This window comes from Astatotilapia calliptera, chromosome 8 (assembly GCF_964374335.1).
Source record: "Astatotilapia calliptera chromosome 8, fAstCal68.1, whole genome shotgun sequence".
NCBI classification, from domain to species: Eukaryota; Metazoa; Chordata; class Actinopteri; order Cichliformes; family Cichlidae; genus Astatotilapia; species Astatotilapia calliptera.
The window spans coordinates 4867203-4884958 of record NC_137429.1 but is presented as its reverse complement, the minus strand read 5'-3'; the positions used below and the strand labels follow the sequence as shown (position 1 = coordinate 4884958).

The following is a 17756-nucleotide window of genomic DNA, read 5'->3' as shown; positions in this document are numbered from 1 at the left end:
ACAGGAATTTTCCTTTTTAGAGCATTTTGAAATCACTGAAAGTTAGGTCAATTATGGACAATTTGAAAAGGCTTTTATTTTTGAGAGCAAAATCAGAATGACTTGATATTGATATGGTATCACTGTGGGGCTGTATACTGTTGATCTAAAGTGGAATTACCCTGTGGAAACAGGAATGTGCCATTTTAGAGCATTTTGAAATTGTTCCAGGAGCAACTCAGATATGGGCAGTTTGAAAATGCTTTTATTTTTTAAAGCAATATCAGAATGTTTTGATATTGATATGGTAACATCGTGAGGTTGTATACTGTTGATCTGGAGTGGAATTACCCTGTGGAAACAGGAAATTTCCATTTTAAAACATTTTGAAATCACTGAAAGTTAGGTCAATTATGGACAATTTTAAAAGGCTTTTATTTTGGAAGGCATAATCAGAATGACTTGATATTGATATGGTATCACTGTGGGGCTGTATACTGTTGATCTAAGGTGGAATTACCCTGTGGAAACAAGAATTTTTCATTTTAGAGCATTTTGAATCGTTAGAAGATTAAGTCAATTATGGACAATTTCAAAGGGCCATTACTATGAAAGGCAAAATCAGACTGACTTGATATTGATATGGTATCACTGTAAAAAGACTGTGGTTGGAAAGTGTTGATATAAAGTTCAAATAGTATTTGGAAATACGACTTTTGCTTTTAAGAGCATTATTAAGTCATTGAAAGAGTAGTTCAAAAATGAAGATTCACAGGGCTTTTACTTTGAAATCCAAAATAAGATGGCCTTGATAGTGACAGGGCACAATTAGGGTACAAGGCTGTGTCATATAGATCTAACATTAGAGTTTGTAAAAAAAAAAAAAAAGCCTAAATTATATGTTATTATGTTCTTAACATATCTGTTAATTCACTCGAAGTTGGCTTTTATTTTGAAATCCGGTTTCCACATCCATTCCCGTAATACTTTGAATACACAGGGAACGTAAAACAAACTGGAGGCTGGCTTGACTGCAAGTCTCGAATTGGAGGCTGGCTTGACACAAGTGATAAACAGCATTGCCATAGATTTAGCTGATAAAGGAATACACAATTGGATATATGAAAAAATAATATGTTACCTTACCTGAAGGTGTAGTTTTATCCAAAAAGTACAGAGAGGCGAAGAGCAGCTGCATTCATTTAGGTGATCCTGAAAGAGCGCAAAATTTTCAAAGAAGGCGGACCGTTGTGTAACTCAATAACTTTGTGTTCTTGTGACAAAGACTGCTTTGAGAGAAAATAATTTAGGTTCACCACACGAATAATAATTGCAGTAACGCTGGAGTGCTACATTTGCGTTGAATGAGATTAAAAATAATGTTTAAGCTTAAAGAGGGGCTTGAATTTATTTCTTTGACTTTACAAATACTTAAGTGCAAAAATGTACTCCTCCTACCCCCAGTGCCCCAACAAACTCATTCATTTTGTGTTCAGAATCAGCCTCTGCTGGTTTTGAATAATTTTAGGTTTACACAAAGAAAATTAAATTAATTTGGTATTTTTTAATTGCATTTGTGAACAACTAACATAATTTGCATGTGTTCTTTGAAAGGAGGACCTGAATCTGTTTTTTGAGTGCACTTTCTCCAAAGTAATGACACCTACTGCTCCTCTCACAAAACACCTTAGCCTCAGCTATTGCAACCCTCACACAGTGACACTGAAATTATAGCTTAAAGAAGACCCATTACTATCATATATAGGGTGGATGCTTTCAAATATTAAGATAGTTAATTCAGTTTCATTTAAATTTTGTTTCTATAATGCCAAATCACAAGAACAGTTGCCTCGAGGCACTTTATATTGTAAGGTACAGATGCTACAATAATACAGAGAAAACAGAAAAAAAAACACAAAAATCAGACAATTTCCTGTGAGCAAGTGCTTTGGCAGCAGTGGGAAGGAAAAACTCCTCTTTAACAGGAAGAAACCTCCAGCAGAACAAGGCTCAGGAAAGGGGCAGCCAACTAGTGCGACCAGTTAGGGGTGAGAGGAGGAAGACAGGACAAAGAAATGCTGTGGAAGAGAGCCAGAGATTAATAATAACTAATGCAGAGTGGTGTAAAAGCCGAATTGTGTAGGTAATCATGTGGGTCAAAAACTCCGGCTTCAGAGTACTCTGAAAGCTCTGTTTTAGACATTTTTTCTACTCTTTGCTCTGTATGATGTCCGTTTGCAAAAAGCAGCCTATCTGCTGACAGGAATTTCTTATGTATTTTACATATTTGAACCTCGAAGTAATAGCCTTTGTCTGTTAGAAACAATGGTTAAAATGGTGTTCAACTGTAATCTATATTTATTTTGTAATTTACATTTAAAATGAATTATTTATTTATAGTTTTTAACAAAAGACAGTTCTCATGTAAGTCCATAGTGTTTCTATCAGCTCAAAGTTGAAAAATTGACGTCCAACCACGGAGGTAACACGTTGACCTCTTACGTGACAACAACGTAACACTAGAACACGCCCCTTCAGTCGTTGTTTCCGGTTGCTTCACTCGGTTGCATTTTTTAAATATCCAGGGGGACTTTTCAGGCAGCTCTAAAGGGAGTAGTTACTCTTTGACTAAATGCACTTCCAAATAATACATACTCGGCGTCTATAACGACTTACTTGAAAAATGTTTAACAATGGTCTCGAAATGTCGCCATTTCATTATCTAATGTTGGTTTAATGCATGTATAAAGCGTCGTTGTGCTTTCTCGCGCCCCCTACTGGTGCCCTTCCGATGGAAACCTCCAAAACATAAGAAATGGCCATCCAACAAATTACGCATGCGCAGTAGTCAGCGCTTTAAAACAAGTCTTGAGGAGGGAACGTGAAGACAGTTGCAGGTGGACTTGAATAATAGTCGATGTAAGCTGAAAACGTATAAAAGCGTGTTGGTAAAAAGCAGGTACGTGTGAATTATGAATATCACAATGCGTACGTTACAGCCGGCCCTCTGCGGGCGCGCGGTTTGTCCGTTTAACTAACCGGTTAGCGTTAGCCACCTAGCTAGCTGTTATTGTTTTTTCGTGATTCCGCGAGAACCAAAATGGAGGAGATGGCTGATGCCAGTGTCCTACACAGCCACTCCCGAGTCCTTGTTTGAAGCCTCCACACTGAAATGTCGACCCAGGTGCATTATTAATGGGTCAAATTCCCATCAAACGCCCGAGTTTGTTACCAAATCAGGGTGTCTGTGTTTGCACTGCTGTGCTAGTATAGCTTAGCTTCAGTTTTCAAACCCGGCGAGCATTTTTTTTTGTAAAATGTGCCCCCAAATCATACAGTTTAACCGTGTAGTCCTCTTTGATTTGTCCAACCGTTACAAGCCCGTGTATGTTTTTTACCCCAAGCGCAAAGACTGTGTACTCTATGAAATAAACACACAGGAGGAGCCAGACGGATGAATTTGTCCTTTGTTTTTGCAGGACAGTAGCTTCGAGTTCACATGTGAAGTTGCTGCTGGTTGAATCTCAGGATGAAAAGTCGTCGTTGTGTTCGCCATGACTCTGAGGTCCACGCTGTATCCAAACACGCGATTCAGGCAGCACGCTGATGCCGGGGTCGTCACCGTTAGCCCCGTGAGCCTCAAGAGGGAGTCCTGCGACTTTGTTATAGATGTTCAAGACGTGCAGAGGGGCGAGATCCCAATCAAATCAAAGGACTTAGACCAGAATTACATGACAAGCAAGGTTGCCCTCGCTGCCACTGTTGCAGAGGTAGTTCAAGGAGACACTAAACCTGTGGGGGTACTGTCCCCTGTCAGACCAATGGGGGGTGAGGGAACCCCGGTGAAAGGTAAACCCCTCTCTGTTGACAATATGGAAAACCCTCAGATGCCTGTGAACAATAACTCAAAGGATGCCGGTGCTGATGAAAGTGCGAAAGGGGTTGTACCTGGAGTGCTTGGCACCGCATCCATCGAACTCTCATCTGAGGGTAAGTGGAGGAACATCAGGAAGACCCCTGCCAACCCTCACACACAGGCCAACTGCCTCCGTCAGATTCTCCTCCTCCAGCTGGACCTCATTGAACAACAGCAACAACAGCTCCAGTCCAAGGACAAGGAGATAGATGAGCTCAAAGCAGACAAAGAGACGGTACGTTAAAGTCTTGGCCCGTCTTAATGTGTTTTCTGTCACTTTTTCCTTCTTTATCCCAGAAATGTTGCTTTTTTCCACACTCATGTCTTCCTTCTTTTGCAGCTGCTTGCACGTATTGAGCGAATGGAGCGCCGCCTTCAGCTCACAAGGAAGGACCCACCCCGTGATAAGCGCCTTTTCCAGCCCTTGGAGCCATGGACCCCTGACAAAGAGGACATGTGGGATCTGGAGCTCGAGAGTCCACAGCCTGACCCAGCCACGCCACTCATCTTCAGTCGGGGTGGCAAAGGTCATAAAAGGTACAATAAACGCCAGCAGAGGCAGCACAAGTGTTTGTTCCTGTTCCACATAATAAAGTGAAAAAATGTTCTGTATAATTTGGTCTATTCAGACTTTGTCCACGTTATTAAAGGAAAATGAGGTGACATTTTTCTGCATACGAAAGACCAAAAAGATTTTAACCGTCCTCCAAAGGGAAACTGCCATTATTTATTTCCTAAATATCCAGAAATAATGGGGAATTGATACTGTTAGATAAGATGCCGAAGACTTGTTGCCTGCACTGTATGTAGACCACTTGCATTTCCAAAGGCCAATTTCCATTTTATGTCTTTCATTTTTAGGAAATCTTGCTTTGGTGATACAAAAGGGCAAAAATCTCGAGGTAAAAGTGCCAAGTTGAGCCCGCAGAAGCCCGAAATTGAGCCTGGCTCTCCTAATCAGAGAGAGCTACGCAGCAAGGAAACCCCAGAGAAGACTGTTCCCACGAGGGCAGAAAGGGACGGTTTGCTCCTTTGCAAAGAGGAGGCTGAACTGAGCTGCCAGATGGAGGATCTCCCCTTCATGTCAACGACAGAGATGTATCTGTGTTGCTGGAACCAACCTCCTCTGTCCCCCCTGCGTGAGACTTCCCCGAAAAAGGAGGAAGAGGTGGCCAGTGAGTGGACTCCTCATGTAGTACATGATATGCTGATTGTTTGTAAGCCTAACCTATATCCCACCTTCAATCACTTTATCCTTCAAAGTGTCCTGAACAAAATATCTATGAATAAACTCTTCTCCCTGCTTCTGTTCACCTCCTAGTCCCATCTTGGAGGGAAAATATAATAGAGCCGCTGAATGAAGACTCCTCCTTTAATCCCCCTGAGGTGAGAGATGCATCTGAAAAGAAACTTGTACCTCCTAAAATGAACTCACATCAGATCCAAATGAATTTTTAACTCACAATTCACTTCTGTTTCCCCTCAAGCCGCTAGACGACGGCGTGTTTTTGAAACGTCACTCAAAGCTCGAGTTGGATGAGAAGAGGAGGAAAAGGTACCGGTCGCTGACTTAAACTTGGTTTAACATTTTAACAAATGCATTTCTTGAGTGTTGAGCGGTATGGGTGCTGGAGTAAACTGCAACAACCTGTATTGGATAAATTTTATCTAAATTTTGATTATTAAATAGTTTTGATGAGTATTTTCGGAGACTTGGTCTAAACTGAGCCCTGGATTTAAATATTAAAGACCAGAGTATGAATAAACATCAAGGTCTGTTCTGCTCTCATTGTTGAAGAATGCCAAAGTATCCCCCACCCCATTTTAATGAATGAAAGCTGAAGGTGTGATATTATCAGCGATGTTGAGCTTTTAATGCTTATATAAATCAAATTAAATAATGTCAATCTGCATACCAAAATAGTGATTTTTTTTTTTTTTTAATGTATTTATTTATTTTTTGCCATAATTGAGCAGCCCCACTACCACCTGTCTCTCACTCTTTACTTTTCCTGTCATGTAAACGAATCCTGCGTGTTTCTAGATGGGATATCCAGCGAATCAGAGAGCAGCGCATGTTCCAGCGTCTGCAGCAGCGCATGAACAGGAAGAAAGTTGTCCAGGAGACCGAGCCGGAGTTGTCGTCCTTCTATCCCGACACCGAAGATGGTACATCTTCAGTATTAGAGCAGTGTAATTCTTAAATCAAACCAGGAGATTTTCATTCTTAATTTTAATTCTTAATTCTCTTCCAGTTGAAAGTATAGTGATCACTCCCTTCTTGCCTGTGGTTGCATTTGGTCGGCCTCTGCCTAAACTCTCACAACAGTAAGTTAAAAGTTTTTTGTTTTGGGCTTTTCCTTTATTAATATACAAACTGTTAATAATATTGGTGGATTATCTTTAAATATGGCCAAAGCTTCCAATAACAAGCTCAGCATATGTACAAGTGCTCTCTGTGAGGTTAAAGCTCAGGCACTACTTTGCTTCTGTGTCAGTAGGGTCATATATCCTTAATATGGTTGAGTGAGCACAGCAGCCCCACTCACCTGCTGTTCAACCTGCCTGTTTGGCTCACATGGTAACAGAAATTTGCCTCTAACTGAACAAACATCATAGCTAAAATCTTTGTGTAGTCTGAGTTTCATTTAAGACAAAACATCAAATGAAGTTAAGGCCATTTTCACAGTCCACCTCTTCCCCTGCTGTATTTCTTCTGTAATTTATTGCAGGCCTGTATTCATTTAAAGCTGGGATAAAATGATTTAAATGGAACCTAATGCAGTCCATATTTTTTTTTTGTCCTTGGACTATCACAGTAGCTTTGATGATTAACAGTTACATATCCTTATCTTATACGGTGCTTTGGTGCAGCCCATCAGTTTGAAACAAGCTCCCTTTGAGCCAGGAGTTAAATAATTATTATAAACAAAACAAACAAACTTTAAATAAATAAATTATATTTTAATAAAGCTGCTAAAGGACACCACTCACCCCACTCCAGTGAAAAATGAACAGACACCAGAGGGTTTAATATTATTATTCAGTGATGGTATGTTGATAAGGCCATTAAGCATCTGTTTTATGTGCAATTCACTCACATATCTCATCTTTTCAACATTTAGTCTCTAATAAATATTGTAGTTTTACCACTATATTGTCTGGCCTTCGTAAACAAAAGGTTTGAAGTTTTGGTATACGCCGATGCTTTTATAAGAACCTGAAGCTGTTTTTAATATCAGCATCTGTCATTGTAACTCTGTGTGTGTAGCATATATATGATATAAAATGAGAAAAAGCAGCAGGAGCATTCCAGTTATTTTCACTCGTCTTTACTCTTGAACTGAGGGTCGACTGTCCGTTGTTTTCTCTCCAGGAACTTTGAGCTGCCTTGGCTGGATGACCGCAGCCGGTGCCGCATTGAGGTTCCCAAGAAACACACGCCTCACCGGACCTGCAGGAAGTGAAGCCCTTAAAAAACAGCAGCAGTGGTGGGAGAAGAAGATGATTATGATGATGCTCCACACCCAGATTAAAAAAAACAAAACAAAAAAATTTGCTGGTGTGGCAGGGAGTCGCATCACTAGTCGCTTTGTTTAACTGTCACTGTTGCTTTTGCTCTCCTGAGTTTTGGTAAAGGATGGACGATATCTGCAGGGCAGGGTGTCCTTGATGTTTTCGGTCTCTTAAAAGAGAGGCTGAGCCCTCCATGCCAGAAGATTACAGCCCTCAAGTCAGCAGCTGTTCATAATTACACATTTACCAAGAGTTACATGCATGTCCTGATACTTTTTTGGTGGATCTGCACCACAGACGTAAAAAAGACCCGTAGACTTAATCAAACAGATGTGGTGTTTCTGTCGTGTTATATGGGGTCGGTAGTATTAAGGGACAAGCTGAGGAGCTCTAATCTTTGTGCATACGTGTAGAGGGAACGATTTAAAGCCACTTTGACTGAAAATAGAGCTTCGCGAGCAATGCAGCTGCATCCTTTTCGCTTGGGTCGTGTCACCGCGCCTGTTCTCCCCGCATCAATGTCGTGCTGTGTATTGCCTATATCGATTGCACACGACTGCATTAAGATTTTATCGATGTTAGGTGTGATTATTGGGAGTTTTGAGCCAGCATGATTTCATATATATGCATATATATATATAAAATAATCGAGCCAATCCAGTGTAAGGTGAAAAATGTAAACAATCAGATGATTGGGTTTGAGAACAAAGGTACAGGAAATTATTCGGGTGGTAAACTTGGCGTCGAATTCAGTAACCTGTCCCCTTTTTTTGTTCTTGTTTTGTTTTTTTTGGTTTTGTTTCTGTTAGTTCCTTTTTTTATGTGAGATGCATGGACTCTCTTTAGCTGTTTCCAAATGATAAAAAATAAAAAGGTATTAGCATGGCTTTGCCCCAAAATGGAGAATAATCTCTGCTCATTGGGCTACAAAAATACTGTCTTGAAAGCATGACCTTTGGCCGCTCAGTTCGGCCGATCTGATAATAACAAAGTTTGATTTTTGATCTTGATTTTTCTCTTTTGTTTCCAATAAAAAAAAAGAAAAAAAGCTTGTGTCCAGTAAATATACGATTTAGGTGTACGCATCAGACTCCTGACGTTCACGGGAGCCGTTTTAGAAAATGAAGCTTTCTAGCTGTAGTCTGTGCGCGCTCTTTAACACGCTGCCAGTTAATCTCTCCCTCTGCGAGTTCATCTCAGTCACAGTCGCAGTGTTTGGTTTCTGCAGGTTTTCCTCTTCGCTGTGTTCTCTCAGCCTCTTCTACATTTGATGCAACAGCTTTCTGCAGCTTCAATTTTTTTCAGCTGCTCAGTGTGCACCTGCATATGCGGCACATTCTGGAAATACAAAGTCAGTTTTTGTTTTTTGTTTTTTCCTGTTGTTTTTCTGTACATAGCTTTCAGAAACAAATGTACATAAAACATTGCTGTTATTTTTTTATTATTTAATGTTGGAAGTGTTGAGTACATCAATATCGTTCTATGATTGTAAGTTGACAAATTGACAGTTTTGAAAGTAAAACTTTTTTTGGAATAAAATGAATATGTCTATCATATGTGGATGTGGTTATTTGATAGGGATGAAGTGGGTACAAATGTACACTAGGAGGTTGTTTATGAAAAATACATAAAGCTATTTTTTCCATACATAGCACAAAAACTGTTTAGATTTAACTGTGTACAACTTCAGCCTCATCTCCTTTATCTGTGCCTGTGATCCTGATGACTGGAGTAGAGAGGAAGTATAACTGAAAATTTCCAGGTGTTAACAGGTCATTAACAAGCTCCTCCCATGTAGTTTTGGGCTGTTCGTTCTCATGATCATCCCACCCCTGGCTGGTCCTTTTACTGCACCAGCAGTGTGTTTGGGATGATTGTCATGCTTACAAATGAAGCTGTTCTAGATGATATTGCATGGATCAAAAAATGACCGTACTTTTTTTAATTCCATCAATTTTCACAAGATCTATAACGCCACTGTCTGAAATTCATCCCCAAACCACCACAGAGCCTCCACCATGTTTCAGAGATGACTGTAGACTCACAGTTGTACCTCAGTCTGGACTAAAACTTCAGATATTTAAAATCGCTCTGTAAGACGACCTGCTGATTTTGAGCCCAGTTCTTGTGTAATCTGCCTTTTCTCCCTTGGAGTAGATGGATCAACTGAAGGGTCAGAGTCATTTCTCAGGTCTGGCATCAGGTGGACTTTTCCCTTTATCTGCCAGATATTTTTAGGCCTTCCACTTCATCTTTTGTGCACCGCTTGTCCACTTTCCTCATTGTTCTTACAGACACGCTGCACACCATGCCCAGATATGCCAGGTTTTCAGCTGGTAGCTCTTTGGGAATCACCTTGTTGGTATAAAATTTTATATCACTCAAACTGTTGTTTCTGGTACTTTGTAGATTCAGCTAAAGAAATGGGACCAAAGTCTTTGATCTTATGACTGCTAGTAACAAAGTACCTAAATATACAACTTAAAACTGGTTCTTTGTTGTGTGTTTTGTGTAAACACTGAATCAGGAGACTTTTTTTATGCTTGCATGGTTCATAGGTCAGTGTTAAGTGGGTGAACATAGGAAGAAACATTCCTCTGCAATTGATCAGGTACAAGGACTGGATGGAAAATGAGTGAAAAAGCAGCCAATGTCCAAAGAAAAACTTTAAAAGACATCGAGAAAGGCCTGGAGAACTGGTGCTGAAGAACACCTTAAAAAATACTGGCAACCACCAGTGCTGCCTCTCAATGTCACAGCAGACACACTTATAGTATCAGTTTCAAAATCCTACATTGCCTTGTTCTCAAGTTATCACATTCACGTAATTTTCAGAAAGCCTTTTCTGTCCTTGCCATCAAGCTCAGTGAGATTCGAACTTGTCCAAGATTTGTAGTAGATGCACCTGTGGTATCAATTTGAAAATCCTAAGTGACTTCCTTCTCGAGTTATCGCCTTCACAAATTAATGTGTCCCAGTGGGGTGACGCACATACCCCATCAGCCTTTTATGGCTGAGGAAAATATAAAGAAATGATGCGTGACTCAAGACTTCAGACTTCTTCTCAGTTCTCTAAACTAACTACACATGTTCATAGAACCTTAGTAGCAGATATTGAAAACCTATCTCAAGCAGTTTTTCAGAAAACTGAATAATTGAAATAAACGAATAACAGCTGTGATTTAATTCACATTAAGAAGTTTATCTTTCCCCTGGAATTTTGTCTGAGATGTTCAGGTAGAATCTGCTAAAAATAACACTCTGATCACACAGCCAGTTATTTAAATCTGGAAAAAATGTTTATTGAATAGAGAAAAAAAAAAAACAGGACAGTTTGTCAAAAATAAACACCACTGACTCTTTATTAACATTTTGGTGAAATAAATCTTAAGAGTGCCAAGTCAGCTGACCTCACCTTTCTTTCCAAATATAATCTGTAAAATCTGTGAATGCAGCTGCAAAAGATGCAGATATTTCAACTTCCTGCACAGCATCTTCAGGTAAACCCTGACAAACCGCAGATTCCATCTACTAAACAAAAAAGGCTACAAGTGTATTATTATTATTATGATTATGGTGATACAAACACCAAAACAGCCTCATGTACAAAAAAAAAAAGAAAAACTTCACGTCACCCATATAAAATGTCATTTTTTGTGATATTACCAGCTTTCGTTTGGATTTCCTTAAACAGTTTTATAATTAGTGTTAATTTAATTTGTGAAAACGTCATGCCTGGAGGAGTTAGTATTTACAGACTGTGACATAAAGTCAGCTTGTGTCATTTGGCAAAGTCGTAAATGAGGCAACAATTTGCCAAACCTATGAAGGATAATGACCCTTTTGCTTTTTTTTTTTTGGATAAAATACATATTACACATAATGAGAAAACACCTCAAACAGAAAGCCATACACCTTTGTCATACACCCGAGTTCTGCTGCAACAAACCAGCGTACCGCTGGCTCTACTTCCAATAGAATCTAGACTCAGAGATTCGAGTATGTTTGTATTAAAGGCTTCGCCACAGCGCTCAATCTCTCCGAAGGTTATTCAGACGCTCCTCCAGGTCTGCGTCTGCGTCGGCCAGGGTCGCCTGAGGCTCCGCCTTCTTCCCTCCTGCCACCGACAGGCTTCCGCCAGTGCTCGGCAAGCCTGAAATAAACACGGGGCGTTAAAAGAAAATATCCAGAGAGTCAAAGAAAAAAACGTAAAAGGGTTTTTTTTTTTTCTTACTTGACAGTTCATCGGACAGGTTCAGACCCAGCTCATCCAGCACTTGGGACACAATGGCGTCGCTGTGTAGGAAGCACAGACATGGAGAGTAAATCAGAAGTCTGCCAGTCGTATTGATATTGGGTGCCAGATAAACTTCTTCTTTAAATGATTTTAAAGAAGACTGTTTAATAAATCATCTAATCAAATCAAAGGACAGCAGGGCCACCAGAGAGGGTATCTCACTACTGTCAATAAAAAACAAACAAACAAAACTTAAAAAAAAAAAGTAATAGAATAAAAGAGTGTTCTAGATCTCAAACACACCAGATCTGTGATCACTTTTAGCTCATATTTGTCTTTTGTCCGTAAGTGTGTTCTGTTGTATATCTGTCAGCTTCGTTTCATGCTACCTGTCGGGGCGGGCACTACGGATGTAAATTAGCAGCTAAATTGCTTATTGTAGCTTCATTTTTACACAGCTGCGAAAGATGATGGGAAATATGATGAAATTAAAAGATGCAAAGGTTCTACTTCCACATAATTTATCTTATACTTTGATTTAAATGCTGTACTATACTGCTGTTGATATACTAGCACCCTTCTTTTAAACTGTTTATTCCAAACGATAGTTGTCCAATATTACACCTTTCTCATATTTTATTAGTTTTGTTTCTAATGTTTTAAAAATTTAATAAAAGATCTCAAATACAGGAGCTTCCTGGCCTTGGAAATCCATTGTCAGGAAGCTCCACATCCACAGTTTATGTGCTGATGTTAATGCTAGAGGAAGTTTGGAGCTCTACAGTTATGAACTCAGCAGAACGTTGGCAACTTCTAGACCCGCTCTGTAGCTTCATTTTTTAGTTGAGTTTCTCTGGTTCCTAAACACATGACTTGGTGCCATGCTGGCATCCTATTACAGTACCACGCTGGAAATCATTGAGCTCTTTGTTTCACAAATATTTGTAAAAAATAAATCACAGGCCTGGGTGATTGATTTATACACCTGTAGCATTGAGACTGAAAACACCTGAGATCCAAGATTAAGAGACTGAACAGCTCAGTACTTTGGTCTGGTCATGTTCCGATGCTCTGAGAATCCCTCACCTCTCCTCCTCATCATCCTCGTCTCCCATGGCGTCGTCGATGGCGTCGTTCATCATCTCTTCCTTCATGTCCATGATTTCACTCTGTCGCTCAAACTCCATCATGATCTTTTGGATCTGAGGCAGTTTCAGCTGTGGGGATGGGATGAATAAATGAGAGTCTGTCAGCACGTTGAGCACGGTGCATTACTATTTTTTAAAAGCTGGATCACAGAATGTTTGCTGGTTATCGGACCTGTCTGTTCATGGTGGCCATGGCTTTGGTGACGCCTTTCATCGCCTGCGCCATACTGTTGTTGGACTTCAGTGTCTGTATCTTCAGGCTGACCGCCTGAATGTTGGCTTTCATCATGATGAACTTCTTAACGTAGCGCCTAGTGCGCACTAAATCTTTGGCCATGATCTTGACGGCGTCCTGCAAAGACCGAAACGATAAAATCACTGTGAACATTCTTCCGGTACAAACGAAACTCTGCTCACAAGCCCCACGGCCTCACCATTTGCCCCTGTTTGGCCATTTTCTTGATGTCAGCGATAATCTTCTTCTCCTGCTGCTCCAGCTTCATTCGCTCCCGGTCCAGTTCTCGCATGGCTCGGTTGAGTGCCCGCTGATTCTGCCTCAGCATCTCCTCCGGAGTCTTCCTCCTTCCAAACAGGAAATCCATCTGGATGTGGATATAAGCAGAGGATCAAATTTGATCAAACAAATATCAGTTATGGCTCCTTTTTTATATTCCTGCAGTCCTCTGGGATCAGTAGCCATATGATGTGGTGATTGAGTAAGAAACAACAGGAACCATTGAAAGTACCCTCTACCTTCAGTTATAAAGTGAGATTAATCTATCTATCTATCTATCTATCTATCTATAGGTTATCGAATACGCCAGTGCCTTTAAATCGTTTTTATCTGGTTCATTATTCGATTAATCAATCAGTTGGTCAACAGGTAACAGTCTTCCACAAAACAAAAAATGTCAAGGATTTCCCTTTCTTCTCTGATGAGCTTCTCTGTCACACATGGAGTTAAAATAAATCCATGTGGGTCAAGATAACAAAAACAGGTAACAAAAACAAAAGATTAATAAAAATTTAAAATTAGAATGGAGAAAAATAAAAGTAACTGAAATTTTGATAAACGCAGACTGAAATTACATGAAAATATGGACAATGCAGTCTGCAGTTTTAGTCTCGGTGAGCCTGGTGAGGCTTTGTTCCACATTTCCTGAGACCTGAGATGACCACATGACTATGAATCAGCTCCCTTCAAAAACTCCTGTGTTTATATTGTGGTGTGTATTCTGATCACCAGTCCCCCCCACCCCACCCCCAAGTAAATATATAAATAATTAAAATTAAAAATACTAAAACTTACACCGATAACAGTGGACATAAATGGTTATTTTAAGCCTGAAATATCAGACATCATAATCCTAACTCAAACCTGAGCTCACTCCATTGGCTTACAAACACATTATTAATTATTAAAATCGCTTTTCATCATTACTGTGTCAATAAATTGATAAATAAATGCCTGACATTTGGTCATTTGGTGGATGTGAGAATACGAGGAGGGGGGTTTGTATTTGAACTTCTCTGCCTTCCGTACAAATAAAACCCCCACTCTAAACAAATTTACAGCGACATTTTCTACACATATAAACGTGTTTCTAAGGCCGTCTCAGGCTGTCACGAGCCCCTGTTTACTGAACGGTTACTCAGCAGTCAGTTATGTGACCAAAGGCCTGAAGTCTAAATCCAGCCTTGTTTAGCTCGGTTGTTCTCCCCCTCTGGCAGGGCAACAAAAACCAACAGGTAACCCCACCACAGCGTGAGGCCGGCGGTTAAATCTCACCGTGTGCGGTGGAGACGGGGGTCCAGACGGCGAACACGGCGCGAAGAGGCGTCAGCTAAGACTTCTGCTCGAAACAAATTTAAACGGTTATTTGTTTTCTTTCCTACGCTTCCGTGTTGCTAGACTTTTACTTCCCGGAAATTACGCCATCGCGCACACCCAGGCAGACGTCAGTTTTACCATGGCGTCACATTTGTCACGTGCCGACAGTCGACACCGAGAAAGACAGACATACATTTCAAAATAAAAGCTAGAGAACTCTTATACAGTAAAGCTAGCTAAAAAGATAGCTACAAGCTATTGTTATTTATTTAATTTATTTATTTTTTGCGTTTAACTTAATTCTTAACAAAGGAAGCTGTAACAAGCTGTAACAAAGGAATCTTACAGCCATACAGTGCTGTGATAAAGCTATTGGCCCCACCCTAATTCTTTCTTTTTGATTTTTGTCTTTTTAAAAATATTTGTCACAGTTGGGAAGTTGGGAAATAAAACATATAGAAAAATATACTGATTAAAATTAAAGCAAAGCAAAACATGCAATAACGATAAAATTATACAAATAAAACCAAATAGATAATACAACAGAAAAGTAATTAAATAACAGTTTATCCATAGAAATAGACGTTTAATGACCAGTACGAAAATGAAACTAAATATTACAACAGCAACAAAAGTACATGTCAGACTTGACCCCGTAAGAAAAATGTTATTTATGCGAAATGTATTATTTTAATTCCATACATTTCCAGCTTTGGGTGACGCCTGTCATCAGACTAGCAGTCTCAGGCTTTTATTTTGTAGGGTAAATGACTCCACGTCAGGTCATAATATCCGCTGCTTGCTGAGACTGGATTGCACATGTGCGTAAAGGCTACAAGCATGTCTGCTGAGATAGGAAGTTGGTTCTTTAACTCATCGTGACAGATTATCAGTGAAGGTCTCTGACACATCTGTGGATTGATGGACTTCTCGGGAAGCTGATTCGAGTTTCTCCAGTGCAGAGGCTGCCCCTTGTATAAATATGGCTGGATTTATTGCAAATCAGCACAGGTTGCTGCTTGTATTGAACAGAAGATTTCACGCACCTTTATCAGCCTCCCAGGTTGCCTTTTACTACGTAACAGCTTCACACCTGAACCCAAAGGACAGCAAGGTCAGCCCTGTAGCGAGGGGGCGCTCCAGGGTCCAGCACAAGCCTGCAGAAGGGCAGGAGCATGAGGGGTCAACTCAAAGAAAAGTGTTTAAAAGTGAGATCTCACTGCTGCAGAAGCAGATGAGGGGAGATGACTTCAGAGTGTCACCTGAACTCAGGAAACTGTGCTTGGAAGATTTCCCTGCAGAGAGGGAGAGGCAGGTGAAGCAGAAACCTGCACCTGAAGCCAAATCTAAGGACTGCGAGGTTGTTTTTGGCGTTGCTCCCTGCTTCTTGGCTCTCACTCAGGGAAGGAGGAGGGTCCGTAAGCTGTTTGTAAAAGATGGCGAGGCCTCTCACAGGGCGTCTGTGTTGAAGGTGTGCGAGGAGGCTCATCTGCGAGGAGTTCGAGTCCATCGGGTCAGCAGGAAGGAGCTGGACAAGATGTCCAATGGGGGAGTCCATCAGGGAGTGTGCCTGCTTGCCAGTCCCCTGAGCTACCTCACCGAGGACTCTGCACCCAGCAGGAAAGATGCTCCACTGTGGCTCGTTCTGGAGAGAATCCACGACCCCATGAACCTCGGCGCCATCCTGCGCTCTGCTTATTTCCTCGGGGTGGACAGAGTCGCCAGCAGTCTTCGCTACACCTGCCCGCTGTCTCCAGTGGTCAGCAAGGCGAGCTCGGGCATTATGGAGGTGATGGGGGTGTATGGATATGAAAACCTTGCAGAGATGTTGAAGCTGAAGATGGAGCAGGGCTGGCAGGTGGTTGGCACAGTGGGACAGGAAGCAGAAGTGTCGCAGATGCCCATCACCAAGTGTTCAGACTTTAAAATGACCAAACCCACGTTGCTGCTGATGGGAGGAGAAGGAGAAGGACTCTCCAAGGAGCTGCTCTCCACGTGTCAGACACTTCTCACCATCCCAGCGGGCAGGGAGCTGGTGCCTGGCATCGAGTCTCTCAACGTTTCTGTAGCCACAGGCATCCTGCTGCACTCTTTGCTGTCCTCCAGGAGCTCGACCACATGACAGCCACCTCAAATAGCCTCCCAAATGAAGATGCAAGGTCACTGACAACACAACCAACCACAGGAATAAATAGTTCAGTGTAATCTTGAGTACAAATTCATAGAAGACCAAACCAGAGCCCTCATACTCTTCTCCGCTGTTGTGTCTAAAAACGACTATTCCTGAAAACAGGACTGAGTAGCATTTGCTGGAAACAAAAAACACAACCCACCTGTTTCAAGAAGTTACGTAGCCTTTAAAATAAATACACATTATTTATTTATTGCCTATTTTCAAGATTGATGTTGTCAGTGGAAACCAACAGGCTCTGAGCCAAGTCTCTGCGTGATTGTTTCCTGGGATTTGTTGACTATATTTTCTCTGCTATCTGTTATTTGGCATTGATGTTATTTGATACTTGTTACTTGATATCAATGTTTTAAGTCATCTTACTGTGTAATTTGTATCTTTGTACAGCACTTTAGTCAACGCTACTGTTGCAATTAAATGTGCTATATAAATAAACTAAACATAGGTAAACGTCCACATTTTCAAACCTTATCCATGTGTGTTTTGATTCAGTACCGGAGTACGTCCTGGTCGCCCAGCATCAGGACTGTGTAGTGTCTATTATTTTTATGTCTTTTGCTCACATTTTAAGGTAGGTTTCTGTATAATCAAACATGGATTTGGGTACGCCAAAGTTTCAAGGTGCAAAATGTCCTCCACATGTCAGTTTGAGGAACTTTTGATTGCACAATTGAAGCATGAGGACCAAGCGTGACAGCTACACTTTTACTGTGTTTTGCTCCACACAAGGTTTCTTTTATCCCCCTCACAAATGTTGCTGTCCTCCTCACAGACCCTTGGTTGTGTGATGATACAGTAAATCTAATTATGATTCTTCTGCATTTGCAAAAAAATATTTGGTAACACAGTGTTTCTTGTTTAAGTTTTGGTCCTCCTCCAGAGGCCTGGATGTTTGAGGATTTGATGGTTCGGCTGCACCATCCTGAACAGAGACCTCT

At 40.8% G+C, this 17756-nt stretch overlaps 3 protein-coding genes across 4 annotated transcripts; 2 read left to right on the top strand and 1 right to left on the bottom strand.

Moving 5' to 3' along the window:
• The first annotated feature begins 2799 nt into the window (after positions 1 to 2799).
• On the top strand, positions 2800 to 8965 carry msl1b (MSL complex subunit 1b). 2 transcript variants are annotated; one of them, XM_026178038.2, is made up of 9 exons: positions 2800 to 2938; positions 3459 to 4130; positions 4236 to 4432; positions 4757 to 5070; positions 5217 to 5281; positions 5383 to 5450; positions 5940 to 6064; positions 6151 to 6223; positions 7272 to 8965. In XM_026178038.2, exons 2-9 carry the CDS (start codon positions 3534 to 3536, stop codon positions 7360 to 7362), a joined length of 1530 nt encoding a protein of 509 aa, XP_026033823.2. In that variant the 5' UTR covers positions 2800 to 2938; positions 3459 to 3533; the 3' UTR covers positions 7363 to 8965. The 2 variants fall into 2 exon arrangements, with proteins under 2 accessions (XP_026033823.2, XP_026033822.2); XM_026178037.2 differs by having other exon boundaries at positions 4757 to 5112.
• A 1723-nt stretch (positions 8966 to 10688) lies between these two features.
• chmp2a (charged multivesicular body protein 2A) lies at positions 10689 to 14812 on the bottom strand. Its single transcript, XM_026178035.2, has 6 exons — positions 14586 to 14812; positions 13231 to 13398; positions 12969 to 13148; positions 12735 to 12865; positions 11646 to 11707; positions 10689 to 11564 (listed from the first exon to the last, which is right to left on the bottom strand). The coding sequence occupies exons 2-6, from the start codon at positions 13396 to 13398 to the stop codon at positions 11443 to 11445; spliced, it is 663 nt and encodes a 220-aa protein (XP_026033820.1). The 5' UTR covers positions 14586 to 14812; the 3' UTR covers positions 10689 to 11442.
• A 625-nt stretch (positions 14813 to 15437) lies between these two features.
• mrm1 (mitochondrial rRNA methyltransferase 1 homolog (S. cerevisiae)) lies at positions 15438 to 17284 on the top strand. Its single transcript, XM_026178034.2, has one exon. It carries the CDS (start codon positions 15610 to 15612, stop codon positions 16747 to 16749), a length of 1140 nt encoding a protein of 379 aa, XP_026033819.1. The 5' UTR covers positions 15438 to 15609; the 3' UTR covers positions 16750 to 17284.
• Positions 17285 to 17756: the final 472 nt, after the last annotated feature.

Excerpts from the sequence above, each read along its gene's own strand:
- msl1b (XM_026178037.2), top strand. The coding sequence starts at position 3,534 with ATGACTCTGAGGTCCACGCTGTATCCAAACACGCGATTCAGGCAGCAC. Across the intron at positions 4,433-4,756 it reads GGTGGCAAAGGTCATAAAAG|GAAATCTTGCTTTGGTGATA; the intron begins GTACAATAAACG and ends TTTCATTTTTAG. Across the intron at positions 5,282-5,382 it reads CCTCCTTTAATCCCCCTGAG|CCGCTAGACGACGGCGTGTT; the intron begins GTGAGAGATGCA and ends TTTCCCCTCAAG.
- chmp2a (XM_026178035.2), bottom strand. The coding sequence starts at position 13,398 with ATGGATTTCCTGTTTGGAAGGAGGAAGACTCCGGAGGAGATGCTGAGG. Across the intron at positions 13,149-13,230 it reads TGGCCAAACAGGGGCAAATG|GACGCCGTCAAGATCATGGC; the intron begins GTGAGGCCGTGG and ends CGGTCTTTGCAG. Across the intron at positions 11,565-11,645 it reads CCTGTCCGATGAACTGTCAA|GCTTGCCGAGCACTGGCGGA; the intron begins GTAAGAAAAAAA and ends TGTTTATTTCAG.
- mrm1 (XM_026178034.2), top strand. The coding sequence starts at position 15,610 with ATGGCTGGATTTATTGCAAATCAGCACAGGTTGCTGCTTGTATTGAAC.